Source organism: Dipteris shenzhenensis, chromosome 17 (assembly GCF_047967505.1).
Source record: "Dipteris shenzhenensis isolate YYH24624 ecotype China chromosome 17, Dip_SZ_1.0, whole genome shotgun sequence".
Lineage (NCBI taxonomy): Eukaryota > Viridiplantae > Streptophyta > Polypodiopsida > Gleicheniales > Dipteridaceae > Dipteris > Dipteris shenzhenensis.
Genome location: NC_141612.1, coordinates 4,852,356 through 4,872,022, shown reverse-complemented (window position 1 = coordinate 4,872,022; position 19,667 = coordinate 4,852,356). Strand labels below are relative to the sequence as shown.

Here is a 19,667-nt window from a genome sequence, read left to right as displayed (position 1 = left end):
CAAGTAATTCTTTTAAAGAAAAGAGTTCCAAGATTGGATTATCAAATAATACATGTACAAAGAGTCTAGAAGCCTTTCTATTGTAGGTTAATGTGGATCTACCATGTGGTAAAATGTTAGTCTCTCTTTGGGCTCCAAAACATACATACCAACGATCATTCCTTGTCATCATACAAAAGCTATCAAATCGGGAGGTTGCTGCTATTGGAATTAGTATATGAGCTGTCCAAGTGGACCAAGATCTCCAATGAAGGTTGCCAATCAATCAACCTTCTACTATGCCCCTCGAGCGGTATGGGCTACAACATGCCCGTCCATCATCCCAGTGCATCCAACAAATCTTTCTCTCTTTGTTGAACCAAATGCCTTCATTGCTTGCATTTTTTATGATCTCGGCATGAGATCTCATAAGAAATCACCCCTAGAGAAGGTAATGGAGCTTGCGGATTCTTATCAAGGTTTTTTATAGCTATGACTGTTGCAATCATTAGACAATATGAAAATATTATTTCCTACACTTCATTAGAAAGGCCTTCCATATCACAAAAACTATGCTAGAAGAGATTGGAAGAAGAAGCTTTTGAAACCGAGAAACAATTTAGACCAAGGTTATTTAGTGAGAGTGGTCCAGTTGGAGGGGGGAGGTTGGAGTACATAGAGTTTCCTCATAGTCTCCGAAGATTTCTCAACAAACTCTAATAAAGCATTGTTATCATCCTCCATGAATTGGTCCAAGGATGCTGCTAGTTGCTTAATGATGCTTATGGTTTTTTCCAAGCTCCCTCTTCCAATTACCAAAATTCTACACCAATATAACTATATGACCAACATATTTATTGAATCTATAGGTCCCTTAGCTCTTGTAGAGGTCTATATCAATGATAGCCTCATGGACCTTTTTGTTCAACATTATCATGAAGGCCTAGTAGCCAAGAGAAGGGGTTGGTAGGGCTCAATATAGCCAAGGCACCTTAAGTCTTGGTACCAAGAGGATGCCTACTATATCAAATAAGGCCCTCCATTAGTCATGAGATTTTTCTTATCTCATAATGGCCAGGCTAGCATGTGTTTTACCTATCCAAAACTACTATATTATTGCTAAGAATTTGTAAGAGCATTCCACTCCACCATAATACATTTCCCAATCAATTCTTTGTGTGAAAAGCGGTCAATTCAAGTCCCATTGCAAGCAAGACCAACCTAAGTGTTTCATTGATAAAAGTATAAAGCATTGCCAATACTTCAATGAATAAATGCAAAAAAATTATTAAACTGATCCTTATATATCCCAAGTAAAGAGATTTAACTCTAACCATATTTCTATTAAAAAATACCATAGTTTTTTAACCAAACATGGTTACAACTATCCCACTACATCCTTGTCTGGGGGTTACTAGAATAATTGAGAACCAGTAACAAAAAGGAGCTAGATCATTACATAAAAAGTAAAGTATATGTGCCCATACTAGTGGATGAAATGACTACCTGGGGCATAGTAGAAATAATTAATTCATAACAAAAGATGTTTCCAAGTTATTTTTCTACATAAAGCTCCCAAATTATCAACCAAAGTCTAGAAGTTCATTACAATGCACTAAAAACTACAATGGCTTAGTAGTCTACCTGCCAAGGACTAGATCCCTATAATACCAAGGGAAAATTGTGCTAGAATAGCCTGCAAGCATAAAGTATTGCGACACCCAAATCCAACCATAGCGTCCAAAAAGGGTATCATGTAAACCTTGTAGAAGAGTACACCACAACCATCCAACACAAACAACCAAAGTTAGTTTACACTGGGAAGATAGGCTTCACAACTAGTGTACTACTGTCATATCCTACAACAATTTGCAAGATATTCTTCTAAGGGCTACATGTTGTATTAAAATGAGCAAAGAAACCCAAGTGTTATACTTTAATAAGTGAGTCTGACCAATGCGTGTTGAAAATAGCCAGTCATTGGGTTAAAGTGCAATGCCTAACTAGGTATTATTCTGTCATAAAAAATCTAAAAAAGTGAATACCATTTTGCAGAGGACTCTCCAGTGCCCCGCGGCCTGGCTACTCCTGCTGCTCCCCTCCCGCCATCTCCTCCTCCCATAGCCCCTTCTGCCTCCTCCGCCTCACTCCCCCTCACTGCCTCTCCCCTCGACCTCCTCCACAACCTCTCCGGCCCCCCCTTCCCGTCTCCTCTCGCCTACCCTCCCTGCCTCTCCCGCTTCATCTCCCTGCGCTACCCCCCTTGCCTCCCCTCTCTGCTTCCCCGCTCCCTTCCCCTCCCCTCCCCGCTGCTCCTCCCCACCTCCCCCGCTACCTCGTCTCGCCTCCTTCTGTCACATCTACCACCTCCCTTCTCCACCTCCTACTGCCCCCACCTCCGCCTCCTACCGCCCCCACCTCCTCGCCCCTTCGCCTTCTCTGCCTCCTCCTCTCCTCCCCTCCGCCACCTGCTGCCTTCTCCAGCCTCCTCTTCGCCCCTTGCCCTGGCCTTCTCTCCCTCCTCACTTTCTCGTCCCCCCCTCCTCCTCCGCCTTCCATCCTCCCTGCCTTCCTCTCTCCTCTTCCGTCCTTACCCCCTCACTCCTCCTTGTCTCCGCCTCCCCCTCTGCCCTTTCTCCCTTTCTCTTCTTCCTCCTTGCAGTGGGAGCATTTGCGCTTGTTAAGGCAAAAGAAAACCTTGGTGGTGACCCTTGGTCTTGCCAGTGGGGCTCTATGGCAGCACCCTCAAATCCCACGACTGTCAAGGTTCTTCTTTTCCCAACTGACAAGCAACAGGTATAGCAGGCAATTCAGTCCCTCCAAGACAAGGCGCTTGTGGGTAGAATTGTGGGCCTCACGCCTACATGGAGATAGATGAGAGAGTGGATCCACACGAGCTTGACATTAGAGGGCGACCACATCCAGGAGATCACCATCTATGGATGAGGCGTTTTCCTCATCCAGCTGAGCTCCCCTGACACCGCCTCGACACTTGTGGAGCAGAGCCCCCTACTCCTTGGCCCACACCTTGTCTACCTCTTTTCTTGGTATCATGGGTTCATGGTGGACATGGACATGACACACCATGTTCCACGATTACACTCCATTTCCCAGGGCTCCCCAAGGAGTATCAAGCCATCCTCCCTTCCATTGGACGGGCATTTGGCACGGTGCTAGAGTCCCCGCCAAAGACGACTGCCTCCGTTCTAGCAGATGATGGAGTCCCCAGGATCAAATTGTTGGTGGAGAGCCCAGAGTCCCTCCCAAAGTTGATCCTTCTCAAGACCCTGGAAGGGGGCACACTTCATTAGAGAGTGGATATCTCTGGGTTACCAAGCCAGTGTCTTCGATGCAGACAGATGGGCCACCTCGCCAGAGATTGCCCTCGTGGCCTCTCTTGTGCGCCTTCTCCCCCTTCTCCACAGAGTAGGTAGAGTCAACAGCCCGAGTTCAGCGCCCTCTCAGGCAAGAGCAGTAGGAGTCTTAGACCCCATGGGTTACCCCCTCGGAAGGGAACTGGACACAGGTTAAAAAGAAAATGAAAACAAGCAAGCATGCCTACAAACGCCGTAGACAGAGGGCCAACCGCAGGGAGAGGGACAGAGTTGACCAAGAGGCCTCGAAAGAGGAACAGCAGGAGCCCCCCAAAAGCAGAAGTCTCTGCCCATTTAGCTGCTCCTCCAGCTTTGGAAGTCGAGCCTCCGCACCCACCCTTGTAGCAGCAGAGAGCCCTAGGAGCTCTAGATGCGGTGATAGTGGAAGCCGCAGTCGCTAGCCCGACAAGGGCCATGGAGGAGCCAATCTAGAGCCTCGGCGAGCCTGAGCAGCAGGGGGCCTAGGATCAGCCTTTTCCCTCCTCCTCCCCCTCCCGCTGCTCCTCTTCACTTCCCCCCGCCCCCTCCTCCCTCGTTAGCCCCCCTCCGATGGTCACTCACCACCCGCCCCTCGCTCTTTGTCCCCCGCGTCCCGACCTCTCCCTCTCCCTCTCTCGCCGCTCCCCTCTCCGCTCTAGTAGCAGCTTCTTCCTCTTCGACACCCTTGCCATTAGGCAAGGGAACGACGATGCCCCCTTCAACCTCCTCATCGCAGCAGCAGGTCCGCTCAGAGAGGGATCCTGAGAGACAAGGCTCGTCCTCCCGGCCAGCCCCTCCCAACCTCCAGCCTGGGCATCCCTTATCATAAGACTTCTGGAGGTTATGACCCTAGAACTATTTGGAGATTCCGGACTCATACCCTCTACCATTGGAGATCATGCTCATGGTCCTTCAGCCTCGCAAGGGGGGTTTGATCAGTGCAGTGGGATCTCAGACACACCCTGTTTGGAGATTTCTGTTTGCCTCCACAGGGTTGGAGAAGTGGTCCCCGAAGGTGTTTGATTCTATTTTGGGTAATCAGCTTATGCTCATGATGGACAAGTGGATGGGCCCACAAGGACTAGATCTTTGGTACACCCATGGCACGGAGGTGAACTTTCAGCTGAGCTTCACGCGAGAGGAGCCGGTGTGTGGTTTAGCGATGGGAGTTATTAGATTGCCGATGGAGGCAAAGGTGGACCAGGCACAATTCTGGCCCCTCTAGACATGTGCAGATTTGTTCGGGGTGGAAGCCTCCTTCATGATGGAGTGGGCACGAAAGATCGATATTGAGCCGATATCCACCCTAGTACAACGCCGCATAGACACTGACTACTCGCCCTCCCAACCCCCGGCAAAATCACACAAGTCAATCTCTCTAGGACAGGCACCCACCCACAGGAGAGGCTTGTTCCAGACTCCCCCGTCCTCATGAGCTGGACCATAGTGAGTTGGAACGTAAACGGGCTCCACGACCATGTTCATAGTCAGCCGCAGTACCTGATGCTCCACAGCAGGAGTTGTAGAGGGCAGTGGTAGGGCGAGCAGTGGACATCCTTATGATTCAGGAGCACATGTTTTCAGCAATAGACATTAGATGATGCCATCACCTTCTCCTAGGGAGAGGTCCAGAGGAGTGGTCTCGTGCAGTAGGACGGAGCGGAGGGGTCTGCATCTCAGTCTCACAGGCCTTAGCTCCAGAGGTCTACGATCAGGGCGAGCTCATTCCAGAGCAGTTTGGATGGGAGTTTGGATGGGAGAGTCTAGGATTGGAATCCTGAGTGTGTATGCCCCAGCGTGTAGGTAGCATCGCCCGGCCTGTACCTGGGAGCAGTTCATTTTCATGATCAGTGGTGGTAGAGATACATGGAGAGAGCCAAAGTTCAGCAGGACTCCTGGCAGCCTTCTCTTCTCCTTTGGACAGAGGAGAAATGATGGATTGCTTGAGAGATTAGATCGCTTCTATGTTGGGGACTGGGCATTACACAGAGGCGGCGCTATTGGGATTTCGGCAGGTACCACAATGTCCAACCACTCTCTAGTGGTACTTCACTTGGATCAGCGTGTCAGGGTCTCCCCCAGAAGGGGGTTCACATCCTAGAGGACCTCTTGTAGGACGAGGAGATTCAATAGGTTATGGTAGAGATCTAGGAGCACTCAGAGATGGCACCAAGTGAGGGCTGGGCTGCGCAAGTTGCCGATGCGATTCAGAGCAGTGTGGAGCTGCAAGCTCATGCCCTTAGGCAGAGGAGGACCCTTCAAGAGCACGAGTGGGGTTTGAGGAGAGACCTCGCCTCCATTGAGAGGATCAGGGAGCAGGACCCAGTGTCTCAGTGGCTTAGTGACAGATTGGAGAGTGCTCATCTTGAGCTTCAAGACACGGAGCTGTGGTGGGCTAAGTTCTCTTATCATTCCTCCTGGGCCTGATGGGTACAACAGGGTGATAGGAGGACGAAGCAGTTCTTTCAGACCACTGGGCCCCGATCGACCGACACACAGCTACATCTCCGAGACTCGCAGGGCATCATGCACACTGACCTGCAGGAGATTCTTGACATGACCACCAGCTTTTATAGCCAGCTCTTTCAGATAGAGAGGATGACCCTAGCCGGGTCTTGTGGCCTGAGAAGTAGTTTGGGATCACGTTCCGATAGTAGTCTCGCGGGACCTATCCAGTAGACTTGAGGAGCCTTTCACAAATGAGGAGCTCTGCCCCAGGGGAGGATGGCTTAACTCCGGCCTTCCTCCAAAACTTCTGGGAGATTATCTCCACCCCTTTCCATTTAGCCTGCCAGGAGATTTTCGACACAGGCCTTCTCCCTCAGTCCTTCCGTAGGGGGTGGATTTGTTTGATCCCAAAAGGGGGAGATAGGTAAGATATCTAACAGTGGAGGCCGATCACTTTGCATGATATTGCATACAAGATCCTCGCCAAGGTCTGCAATGGTCATTTCAGGGAGGTGAAGACGATGTTGAGTGCAGCATCCTGGACAACATCTTCATGTTCTGGGAGGCAATGGATTGGTCCAAGGAGGAGTCACAGCCACTGGCCATCCTTCTCTTGGACTTTGAGAAGGCCTATGATAGGGTGGAGTGGTCTTTCCTCGAGGGCACTATGAGGAGATTGGGTTTCTCAGATAGATGGGTCAGAGGAGTTTTAGCGCTATACGTAGGGAGCTCTAGTCAGATGATAATTGGAGGACACACAAGCGAGGCCTTTCCTCTCTCTCGCTTGGTCTGCCAAGGCTGCCCACTAGCTTCCTTCCTCTTCTTGTCTGTAGTGAGGCTTTGGGGTACTACTTGAGATCACAGGTGGTGGGTCTCATAGGGTTGAGACTCCCAATCAGATAGGAGGAGGAGCTCCTTGACTCAAAATTTGCAAATGACACGGCCTTGTATGTGGAGGGCACCACAGCGAGTCTAGAGAGAGTCAGAGGCACCTTGGCTATCTATTGTGAGGCCTCGGGGGCACGGATCAACTAGATGAAATCCATAGGCTTCTTCACAGACTTTGAGGAGACACAGGAGATTCGTGAGTGGGGGAGTGACTTTTGTTTCAAATGGATACTGTAGGGCCAGACAGTGAGATACCTCGGATGCTAGGTGGGTATTAACATCATAGCAGAGCAGCAGATTGCCCCGGTCCTTGAGAGTGTTCGGCACAAGCTTCTCTATTGGAGCTCGACCAAACTCTCCCTCGCAGGTCGTGCCTTAGTGGCAAACCAGGTCCTTCTTGCCACTATCTGGTATATTGCCTCCTGTTGGTGCTTTCACAAAGGTTGCATTAGGCAGCTCCGACACTTGGTACGGAACTTCCTCTGGGCAGCAGACTCAGACGGCACGAGGAACTCTAGGGCCCGAGTAGCTTGGTAGACAGTGATCATGCCGCAGGCACTGGGAGGCTTGGGTATCATTGATTTGGAGATGCAGAGTAGGGCCCTTCTGGGCAAGTTGGTGGTTCGTGGCCTCACCCCAGGTGCCGAGCCTTGGAAGCTCCTCCTACTAAGAGGGCTTCTGAGGAACACCCCATGCACTGGGGGACAATGGCAGCCTTCACATAGATGGATCTTCTCAGAGGCCCCCCTTACGGGGAAGGGCTCCCCCTTAATGAGGAGCCTCCACAGGGTTTGGCAGAGACTACTTTGGCACAAAACTTAGGGTAGTAATGGATGCGAGATGCTGTATGCTCCAAGTGGGAATGTGCAACCTAGCACCATCAGTGATGCCATATGGCTGGCTATCACGTACCCTAAAGGATGTGTTACTACTTAAGGATCCATGAGCCCCTCGTGGGATGGTAGTGGGGGCACAACCATTTCCTTGAGCATTATTCATTGCCCGATACGTTCTCTTCAAATATCTCATATGTAAAGTGGGGAATGCCATGTGTAAGGTCCACTAGTGCCCAATACTTGTTTTCTTGTCAACCATGCATTCTGCCTAGCAACAGCTAGTGAGGTTCGCAATGTAAGCCATAAATCACAACACTATAATCTATAGGTGCTCCCAAAAGCAATTAAATAGTCATCCATTGCCCTTAATCATAGCACTATATATAACTATATACATACATACATACATACATAGGGAGCAAGGAAATCCAAGATGGATGCAAGATTGAAGGATTACTACACCTTTATTCATATGGTTGTAGTTCATGTGACAATATTGTAAAAACTGCAACTAGAATGCTTGGCCAGCTTCTAATAATATTGTAAGTAGCTAATAATAGGCCAGTTGATCTAACGGCTTAGAATGTGCCAAATGGCTTTGTAAGATTTTAAAGTTTCATAAAACGCTCTAGTGCTGACCAAGTAACAAGGATCACTTATTGTATCGCCTTATTCATGTATTTGTTGGACTTTAGCTTCCAGAATATAAAATCAATAATAAATCACCACCGCTGACATTTGTAGGGAGGATCGGGTCCTAACAGACCCTCTGTCGCGTCTCATGTCCACTATTTTACTCATTCTCTTGTTTCCTTAAACAATTGATAAAATAGTAGGATTCAGCTTCAATTTAGAGTTAGTAGTTACTTGCTCCAAGATGGAAAGACTACCTATCGCAAATCTAATTTTGGTAAGTGGTTAATAGGTAAAGATGGGACGTGCTATTAAGGTGCCGAAACGAGACTCATTGGCCACCGGAGGCTGAATGTGCCGAAGGTGCGGACACACCGCCACCGCACTCCATGGCGCGGGAACACATTCAAAGGTGCCGGTAAATTTTTTGAGCCCCGTCTCCTCAATTCACATTCCGCCCATCTGCTCCCCAAAGTCGGTCCTTTGAACGAACATCGAGATAGAGAAGACGAAAGATCTCGAAGGCAGGACGGTGGCAATCAAAGTGGATAAGCGGCTGGTTTGAAGGCTTGTGGGGTGAGGGTCGCTTCTCTTTCCAAATCTAGCAATGGCGCAGCAAGGCAGCAAGATTTCTTCGCCAGTGAATACTACCCACGATGCTGAGACTTGGGATTTGTCTCAAGTTTCAGAGGAAGACGCCTCTGACTATGACCTTGAGCGGGAATGGAGCTCCCGCCAGACCCATTTTCACACTGTATCCTCTCTGTGATTATTTGCGCTTAGGAAGTCCTAGTGTCTTGGGCGAAGTCCTACTTAACAATAGGCAAGCTTGGATACAGAGACGGAATAGAGGCAGGGAGAAATTCATCGGTTCAGGAGGGGTTTGAGGCGGGTTTCAGCGAAGCCGTTGATGCAGGCTTTAGGTGTGGTTTGACGAGAGGTTGGGCCAGGTACGCCGTTCTTCTTTGTTTGAAACCATGCGTGCAAGTTTTTTGAACAGCGTTTTTCTCTCGATTTCCTTGAAGTCCAACATAGAAAGATGTCGATGGAGTGCCAATGTGCTTTTCACATCGCTGAGTTGATCTCAGCATCGCCGAGAAGAAAAGCAAAACAATATAAAGGATTGAGACCATGCAATCGAAATGTGAATATTACGGTCACATGCTTGTTAGCATTTGAGTTCTTCGATTGATGAGCTACCGACAAAGTTCACTAGCGGTCTACAATGTTTGAGGGGCTTAGGTGACAATGTTGAAGAGCTCCTGCAACTGCTTACAAACCCGATGGAGCACCAAAGTCCTGACGAGAACATGACCCCAAAGGAGGAGCACTGCTTCCTTTTCCTTACTTGGTTATTATGATGCTGATTGGGCTAGTCCTTAACGCTCAGATGCGTTCTACCAATGGCAACTCCTTTTCGGTTAACGACTAGTCATCTTGTCTCCTGTGCCCCTGCCAGATCAACGGCCAAGGCCACCCCCACCGAGAAGACATCCATCAGCCCGCAAACGAGGGCAATTTGGGGGCAGGTACAAAGGCAGGTGACCGAACAGGAGTTGCTGCTAAAGCAGAAATGAATCAGAGAACTGAGGAAATAGGAGCTGGGTCACCATACCAAGTAAGAATGGGCCCACCTGCGCTTGTACCCTAAGTCAAGCTTGGAACCCTTGGCTATTTAAGTTTCCCCCCTGCACTCTAGAATCCATATTGTCACATGCATTGCTAACCCGGGCAATACTAGATGTAGGCTACGGTTATGTAAAACATGGCGGACAGGACCTGTCCCCCTGTGAGTGTACTGTAGGCCAGGGTTAGGGTATATCCGGGCATGTGGATGGCCAGCAGATCCTGGTTGATCCTGTGCCCCACAGGATCTGGAATATCTGAGGTGGGTGTGTCCTGCTATGTTCACAGGCCGTTCAGGGCTCTTGCAGCCTGGTCATGTACCACCTAGATCAGGCCAGTGTAGGGGGCCTGTGTGGCCACCCTTCGTGCAGCAGAACCGCAGTCCAGGCCCTAGGAGGCTATATACTGGCTGAGGTGGGCCGACCTAGGCTGGATGTTCAGCCCCCATATATCAGAGGGGGCAGCCCCTTGTATGGCTGTGTGACAGCCCTTTGTGGGGATGACCTGGTCAGCCCATATAGGGCAGGATGCCAGTCTCTTATAGGGCTGCGTGGCACCTATTTGCACCTAGCCTGCTGGTCGGCCTGTTTGACCAGCTGGGCTCTTTGGGGGGGGAAGGGGGTGTGGAGTGCCTATTTATAGGCCCCCTCCCTCCCAAAGAGGGTGCAGCCCCTTTTATGGCTGTGTGACAGCCCACTGTGGGGCAGACCTGGTCGGCCCATGTAGGGCAGGAGTCGGCCCTTTAGAGGCAGGGTGTCGGCCTCTTATAGGCTGCGTGGCAGCCCCCTCTTTGCAGTAGGGGGTCGGCACACCTAGGCCTGCTGGTCAGCCTATTTGACCAGCCGACTGGGGGGAGTTGTGTGCCTATTTATAGGCCCCCTCCCTCACTTGTTTTGGTATGTCAGTGGAGCATCACTTGAGCATGTTGCTGAGGTTTTACCCAGCAGTTCTTGGGCCTTTTCCTGAGATCCCTTGCAGTCTCTCCTTCTCTCCTTTCAGTTTAGTGTGTGTTGTTTGGTTTGCTCTCCACATTTCTGTTCAAACTTCAGTTCCGCTGCACTTCACATTTTAAGCATGGACCAGTCTGAGCTATCAACAACGCTGGCAGACCTAGAGACGAGACTCAACCCTAAACTCCTCTTAAAAGGTACAACTCTCTCTCAACCTTAACCCCTAGTTTGATTTATCAACCCTATCGTCCTTCTAAGCCCTACAAACCCTTTCTAAGCAGTTCTTTCTGCCCCGCCTCCCTCCAAGACTGTGCTGAGCATCCCATGTGGATGGCAGCCTCTATATTCTAACCAAGCAAAATGGGGGGAGGAAAGGCCCCGAGGGATGGGGTTGTGTTTCTGCAAAATGCTTATCTTGGGATGTCGAATAGGCTGCTAATACAGTGTGTGGACTATTACAATGAAAGGTGACAAAATGGGGGTGAATATAAGTGGGACATGATGAAAAGCCAGCAGGTGGCCTGTGGGGCGGGAGAGAGGACCTAGGGCAGCTAAACTCCCTGCCGGATGAAAGAGAGAAACATGGCAGAGGAGGGCAATCTACGATGAAATCGTTTAGTCTTCACAAGCAGTTGTAGCTCGAAGGAAGAGATTTTGGACTACTTTTTGATTAGCCTTCTCCTTTAGTGCTAGCCTTCATCGTGGCTGAGTCTGCCCTTCACCTCCGGAGTGCCGACAGAAACTTAGTGCGAAGACTTTGTACAAATGGGTGCTCAAGTATGTGTGGGGGTGTGGATTTGTTTGTGTTAGATCATATATTCATACTATGGTCTACACCTACTGTTGGGCGCTGATGACGTCAATGGGGATGTCATAGTAGCTAGTCCCTGCTATGCGTGATTGAGTTTATGGTATTCAACCTTATGAGTGACTATCATGAGATTGAAACTGCACTATGTTGTGTTTTTAGAGGATGAGTTTGGGCATGTTCTTGGATTCATCTAGATATATGGTAGAGGAGGGCAGTCTAAATGTAAAGGGAGGACAAGAGAGTCATAAAATAGGGCGGAAGACAGCAGAGGCTACAATAACACAGGTGAGCTGAAACAAAGGGGAAAAGGTGGCTCTCATGAGCTTACACAGCTGCCCACAGATAGAAAGGGAAGAAAAGTGAGTAAGTGAGAGGCGATCGCCGATGAAGGAAGGAAGGCTGAAGGGAGGAAGGAAGCAGAAAAAGCTTTTTTTGGGGAGGGAGGGGCCGGGGGAGGGCCAAAAACCATGGGTAGCAAGGAGAGCTACTTTGTACAAACCTTCTCTGCCTCACCACCAGGCCCTAGGAGGGCCAGCAGGAGCTCTTTCGTAAGGGCTGGTTGGGCTGAACCAACCAGTTGGTTGCGCCCTACAAACCCTCTCTTAGCAGTTCTTTCTGCTCTGCCTCCCTCCAAGTCTCTGCTGAGCATCCCATGTGGATGCCAGCCTCTATATTCTAACTAGGGAAAACGGTGAGGGGCGGGGTTGTGTTTTTGCAAAAAGCTTATCTCGGGATGTCGAATGGGCTGCCAATACAGACCGTGGACTATTACGATGAAAGGCGACAAAATGGGGGCGAATATAATTGGGAGATGGTGAAAAGCCAGCAGGTGGCCTGTGGGGCGGGAGGGAGGACCTAGGGCAACTAAACTCCCTGCAGGATGAAAGTCAGAAACATGGCAGAGGAGGGCAATCGAAATGTAAAGGGGGGACAAGAGAGCCATAAAATAGGGCGGAAGACAGCAAAGGCTACAATAACACAGGCGAGCTGAAACAAAGGGAAAAAGGTGGCTCTCATGAGCTTACACAGCTGCCCACAGATAGAAAGGGAAGAAAAGTGACTAAGTGATGTGATGATGGAAGGAAGGCTAAAGGGAGGAAGGGAGCATAAAAGCCTTTTTTTGGGAGGGATGTGTAGGCCATCTTCTGGTGGTTCTAGTGATGCCCTATAGGCCATGGCATGTGCCTTGTAGGCATAAATATAGGCACTTATAGTTTTAGTCCCTTTTAGGCCACAGAGGACACTTAGTCCTATGTGACACCTAGGACACTTAGTCCTAGGTTTAGGTACAAGTACTTCGTACTCTTTCTTTTCTACTACTCTAGTTGACGTGATGGCTAAGACTCATCAACTCTTTGTACCTTGTATTATGAATGGTTTGATGAATGGACACTTGTGGAAGGGTATGCCCTTTCGATGGGACACTTTCTATGAGGCACAACCCTTGCCCTTTCGATGGGACACTTCCTATGAGGCACAACCCTTCACAAGAGACACTGTATTGAAGAGACATTCCTATTGTAATGTACCCTCTCATCAAGGGTCACACCCTTCATAAGGGGTACATATCTCTTCATGCACATACCCTTTGGAGTACACACCTTTTCATGTGTGACTCTTCACTCTCTATATAAGAGAGGCCCAATTGTATGGATGACACACTACAGCTACACTATAGACATTCAAGCAATACAATTATCCCTTGTTCTCTGCTATTTCAGTCTCCTTTCTGTTCCTTAGCACATTTCTAAATATAGTAAATCTAGGATTTCTTATAGTGGTATCAGAGCAAAATTTGCTCCTGCCTGTAGGAAATGCCCCCCACCTTTTAGCGCCGATCTGATACATCTTTTTTCGCTAGAAGGACATCCGTTCACATTGTGCATGAAAGAGATGGAGAGGATGAGCGTAAAAATTTTTAGCGCCAACCCTGCCTAAAGTCATCGATGGCCTCTCCATCTCCCACATCACGAGTTGATGTGAATGGACACGACAAAAATCGTGTCTTTTCAGGTGCTTGGGTTGTCCCAAAACCAAGGGACGCACCTTTTCCACCATCGGACACACCTTGTGATGAAGAGTCTCGACTCCTCACCCAAGGGACACACCCCATCGTGGACAAAAGGACACACCTATTCATGTAGGGACACCCCTTTTAAAAACAAGGACACACCCCTTCATGAAAAGGTGCACCTATTCCAAGGGTCACACCCCTTTGAATAGGCACACCTTTTAGGCACCAAGCACCTATAAAAGGATACCTAGAGGGGTTAAAATGGAAAAACCCAGCCCCAAACCTTAGGTTTACCCTAGCTACCCTAGGGTTAATTAAACCCACCATTTAATTTTTGGGCAACCACCCAACCTAGGCAGCCACCAACGAAAAAGGAGTGCACCCTTTGACGTCCGTACGGATTTACATGCAGGCTCGCATCCACCGTACGGATTTCCACGCAGGAGCTTCCCTCAGCCCTCGCCATTTCGCTGCATTCCACGCAGGATCTGCCCTCAGCCCTCGCCATTTCACTGCCAGCCCGCCTAAGCTTGCTGCCAGCCTTTGCCTCGCATTCTTGCTGCCAGCCCACGCCATCTTGCTGCCAGCCTTCATGCGCCATCTCGCTGCCAACCGTGCCATTTTCGCTGCCAGCCCCTCGCCTTTTTCGCTGCCAGTTACCTTGCCCTTGCAGCCCCGCTGGTTTTGCAGCCCTGTTCCTTTCCAGCCTGCAACGTGAGCACAGCGCCAGCCAGCCCTGCGGTCGCAAAACAGCCTGCAAACAGATTTTCGCCATGACAGCAGCAGCCTGGTGCGCCAGCCCCTATTGCGATCCAAAATCGGGTACCTGCAGCCTGTTGCGCCATTGATAGCCTGCTCTCCTTGGTTCGCTACATTTTCCTGCCAGATCAGCAGCAGTTTCAGCTTCCTATCGCGATGAAGACAGCCTGTTAAATGCCAGGCCTTGTTTTGCTCCTCGCCACCCATTGCAACATGGACCTCTGGACAGAAATCTGCAGGCCTCCTCTACGCAACAATTTGGCAGATTAAATCATTGCCAGGTGGAGTCTTTCCATTCTGCTTTTAAGGATTCTCTTGTCATTATCAAATTATAGCAAATGAAAGACGCTCCCTTAAAGCATGGAAACCCCTGGTAATTCACCCGGCATTTCAAGGACACCTCAGGCATCATCTACCACACAATATCGTGTTCAGATTGCACAACCAGCCCATTTCGGAGCTTTTGCATCGTGGGTCTTCTGTGTCACGTGCCCTCCTAGTGATTTGGACCACATCCTATATCTTTTGCGTGAGGCACCTTAGTTACATTACTTCCTCAGCACAGTCCAGGTTGTGTTCCACGAGACACGAAGATGCCCAGAACCCGATATTCCTCAAGAGTTTGCTGTCCATCTTTGGAGAGAATTTTACCCCTCACCTTCGGCATCTCTAGGGTACTTTCCACCTCCTTCATCTCCCAGATATCCTCCTATACAGGTTGTACCTTCCCCAAGACAGCATTTACACTCCGAAGGCACTCCTTCTCCTGGATATCCTCTGCTTCCAACAGCAGCTCCTTATCCTTTTTCAGATCCGTGGACTCTGTAACCTACTCCTGTCCTCTCACGAGCAGTAACACCACTTTTGGCATCACTAGTGTTACCTCAGACAGGACCTCCTTTACCAGATTTCCACGGGTGGTTCCATCCTGCCTCGCCTGCCCCCTCCAACATGAGCAATCTCAGGGAGCAGCCCGAATCTTCTTACAAGAATGGTACAAACTAGAGCGCAAGTTCGCACTTTTCTCACAGGGATCTCTGATATGTCGCAACGCTCGCATGAAGCCTCTCCAGAGATCAAAGACTCAAGTCCAAAAAAGATCCCTGAAGTCAACGTACAAGGCGAAACACTACTGCAACTTCAAATTTCCTAGCTTCATGACAGCATCTCCGACTTGGTCCAGAAAGTTCAACAACTTCAAGATTCTCGCAGTGCCACACATACAGAGGATGACGTGACGCAACCAGATGACTATGCGGATTTATTTCCACCAGAGGTAGAAAACACTGAACTACGTGCCCTCTACCGTTTACTTTAAGCTTCCAAAACTAAAAGACTCGACATCAAACTTCCGGAAGCCTACACTGGTCAATGAAATTGCCGAACAGTTGACCAATGGCTCATAAAAATGCGCATGTATTTTGATACTGTTGACCTCACTGAAGGCAAAAAGATTGCCTTGGCGGCCTCCCTCTTTAAGGATACAACTTTTCTATGGTGGCAAAGACGCTTAAAGGACGGCAAAAGTGTGTTAACATGGGAACGTTTTGAACATGTGCTCCGTAAGCAGTTCATACTTGCCAATGCGGACTTCCAAGCACGTTTAAAACTTCGACAGTTGGAGCAAATGGGCTCCCTGTCTTCCTACATCTCTCAGTTCACCACATTGGTGCTGGAGATTGATGGTTTAACTGAGGATGATCGCCTTCATGCTTTCATCTCAGGCCTCAATCCCTCGTTACGCATTGATGTCCTTAAAACAAACATTATCACCATAGCTAGCGCTATTGCTTACGCAGAGCACATTATAGATTTCCAACACACAGGGAAGCAGAGTGCTTATCGCACACAGAACTCTACTATGGCCAAAGGTGCTCGCCCTCAAGATAACACTAGGTTTCGAAAAAACTCCGGTAATCAAGGTCAGCGACAGTGTCAAGATCCCTAAAAGACTCAGAAATCATATGCTGGATTCCAACAGAAGCACTCCTCCAAGGATTGCGCCTCTTCTTCTTCACAAAGTCATTACCGACATCCCTAACATAAAGGTGCGGCCATTGATAAGAAGAACAACTCCAGCACAAAAGGACTTTGTACCATCTGTACAGGCGACCATAGATGGTTCTATTGTCCCAAGCGACCAAAGCAAAATTCCAATATGGAACCTAGCACTTCCCAAAGAGAAGATGCTACCCCAGGACAAGACAAGAAAGGCAAAGCTGTTCGAATGGCGAATACCATCCATTTGAGCCTTGCCAGTAACCCCGAACCTTCCCTGGCCACTCAACTACTTTGTGTTCAAGGATCGATTCGTGGAACAATGGTCACTATTCTCATCGACAGTGGTTGCTCTCATAACTTCCTAGCTAGTTCTATGGTCGACAAACTTCGTTTGACCACCAGTCCTAGTCTCATGGACTATCAGATTGAACTCGCAAATGGAACTACTTTCTTGTGCAACACTAGGATCAAAAACTTGTCTTTTCGCATCCAACATTATACGGACAAGTTGAACTTCGACATCATGGCTCTTTCTCGGTATGATGTCATACTTGGACAACAGTGGCTCTACGACTATGATCCATCAATGAGTTTTCGCAGCCATACTATCCAGTTTGTCCACCAGGGAAAACTTATTGAGCTAACTGGTTCTAGGGACTCTCCTTCAACCCCCTTGGCTTTGCCCTACAAGTAAAGAAGTGGGTTCGTAAATGTCAAGTAAAGACTTCACTTCTGTTGGTTACGGCAGTAGAGGGGACACCAACAAAGGATTCTTCTGAATACCTCAACCAACCTTTTTTCCAGCCTTACATGGATATTTTTCCACAAGAATTGCCAAAGCAGTTACCACCTCGACGACCAATGGATCACCCAATTGAACTTATTCCCGGCAGTAATCCATTGTCGAAATCTCCTTATCGGGTTTCTTACACTCAAAATGAAGAAATCCAAAGACAGGTCACCGAACTACTCGACAAAGGTCACATTCGGCCTAGTCGCAGCCCTTTTGGATCTCCTGTACTACTAGTGAAAAAAAAGAATAAGTCAATGCGCCTTTGCATCGACTACGGAGCCCTCAACAAGCTCACTATAAAAAACAAGTATCCATTGCCTCGCATCGATGACCTCTTCGATCAACTTCTACACGCAACACAATTCTCAAAGATTGATCTTCGTTCAGGTTATCATCAAATTCGCATACAAGAAGGCGATGAGTACAAGACAGCTTTTCGAACAAAGTATGAATACTATGAATGTTTGGTCATGCCTTTTGGATTAAACAATGCCCCGGCCACATTCATGACACTAATGAACGACATCTTCAGGCCTTTCCTCGATAAGTTCGTCATCGTTTATCTCGATGACATCCTTGTTTTCAGCAGATCCCTACATGAGCACCACCAACATCTTCACCAAGTTTTTGAAGTTCTCCGCACAAATTCTCTCTATATCAACATTGAGAAGAGTGAGTTCTTCAAGACCGAACTCGAATATTTGGGACTTATTTCCGCTCAAGGCATTTGTGTGGATCCCAAGAAGGTCGAGGTAATCCGAAACTGGCCTACTCCTAAGAATGTTCATGATGTTCGCTCTTTTCTCGGATTGGCAAACTTCTACCATACAAAGGTCTATCAGTTTTCCGAAATCGCAGCTCCTATGTCTGAATTATTGAAAAGCACATCAATTTTTCAGTGGCTTCTCGAAACAGAGTATAGTTTCCAACAACTCAAGCAAGCACTCACTACCACACCAGTTATGGCTATTGCTGACCCAAACCTTCCATTTGAGGTCATGACCGACGCTTTCGACATCGCTACAGGAGCAGTCTTGATGCAAGAAGGCAGAGTTATTGCTTTTGACAGCCATAAACATTCTGATATCCAAACCCGATACCCGGTTTATGATAAGGAGTTTCTTGCCGTTGTACATGCTTATTGCTCTTGGAAACATTATCTCATGGGAGCCGACTCTGTTGTCAAGACAGACCATCACTCTTTAAAGTATATCTTTACTCAGCCAGTCATGAACACTCGACAAGCACGTTGGGTTGAGTTTCTGGCCAACTTTCACATGACCATCGAGTACATTCCAGGACTACACAATGTAGTTGTAGATGCTCTCAGCAGGTTACCTCTAGCATCAGCTATAATAATCTCTACATTATCTATGGATGTTCCGAATTCATTCAAAGGAAAGTATTTCAATGATAAAGACTTCGGCACAGGAGTACAAGTTCTTTCAAAAGATCAACCTTCGACTTCCGAACAGAAGATTTTCTCATCCTATTCTTATACGGACGACCTTCTGTATTATCAAGATCGTGTCTGTGTACCACATGACAAGGATGTTCAACGTCTTTTGTCAAAAGAGCATCATGTAGTTTCTTATGCTGCCCATCCAGGCATCAACAAGACTTATCGGTTACTCAGTGCAACATACTACTGGCCTCAGATGAAAAGCGACGTCATCAAAATGGTTACATCTCGCTTATCTTGTCAACAAATGAAAGCAAGCCGACGACTTCCAACAGGACTTCTTTAGCCTCTTCCAGTTCCAACTGAAAGGTGGGAAAGTATTTCCATGGATTTCATTACAACACTACCATGATCCTCTCGAGGTAATACTCAGATTATGGTAATTGTTGATCGATTGTCCAAAATGGCATACTTTGTTGCTTGCAAAAGCAGTGCTCAGGCTTTGGACATAGCCAAACTCTTCATACAACACATCTTCCGACACCATGGATTACCCAAGAATATCATATCCGACAGAAATCCTAAGTTTACCAGTCACTTTTAGATTTCACCGTTCGAATCTTTGGGTACAACTCTACTGTTCAGTTCAGCCTACCACCTAGAATCAGATGGCCAGACTAAAAGAGTCAACCAAGTTCTGGAAGAAATGCTTCGACATTATATTCAGTCACGCCTAGCAGCTTGGGAAGAGTATCTACTACTCCTTGAGTTTGCTTATAATAACTCTTTCCATAGTGCCATCAGCATGACTCCATTCCAAGCAGCTTATGGACACACTCCGATTATGCCAACAAATTTTGTACTTCAACATCGAGTGGCCCTAGCTGATTAACTGGTTCAATAAATGCAAGACATTCTACTCCAAGTCAGGGATCATATGCGAAAAGCGCAAGAGCGGTATCAACGGTTTGCCAACAAACAAAGACGTCACCTAGAATTTAACACTGGTGACATGGTGCTATTATTTGTAGCCCCATATCGCTATAAGACGGTTAAGTCTGTGTTTCCTAAGTTGTGACCAAGATACTATGGACCTTTCCGGATCGTCAAGAAAAATTCACCTTTAAGTTTTAAATTGGAATTACCACCATCATGGGGTAAAATCCATCCAACA

The 19,667-nt window shown here is 48.1% G+C and overlaps 1 protein-coding gene across 1 annotated transcript in view; it reads left to right on the top strand.

Moving 5' to 3' along the window:
- The first annotated feature begins 8,463 nt into the window (after positions 1-8,463).
- Positions 8,464-19,667, top strand: part of LOC147891567 (uncharacterized) — a 39,024-nt gene continuing 27,820 nt past the window's right edge. The window contains exons 1-2 of the mRNA XM_087388853.1: positions 8,464-8,891; positions 8,966-9,087. Of these exons, the coding sequence (XP_087244979.1) occupies positions 8,745-8,891; positions 8,966-9,087 (269 nt within the window). The 5' untranslated portion in view covers positions 8,464-8,744. The remainder of the gene's footprint in view (positions 8,892-8,965; positions 9,088-19,667) is intronic.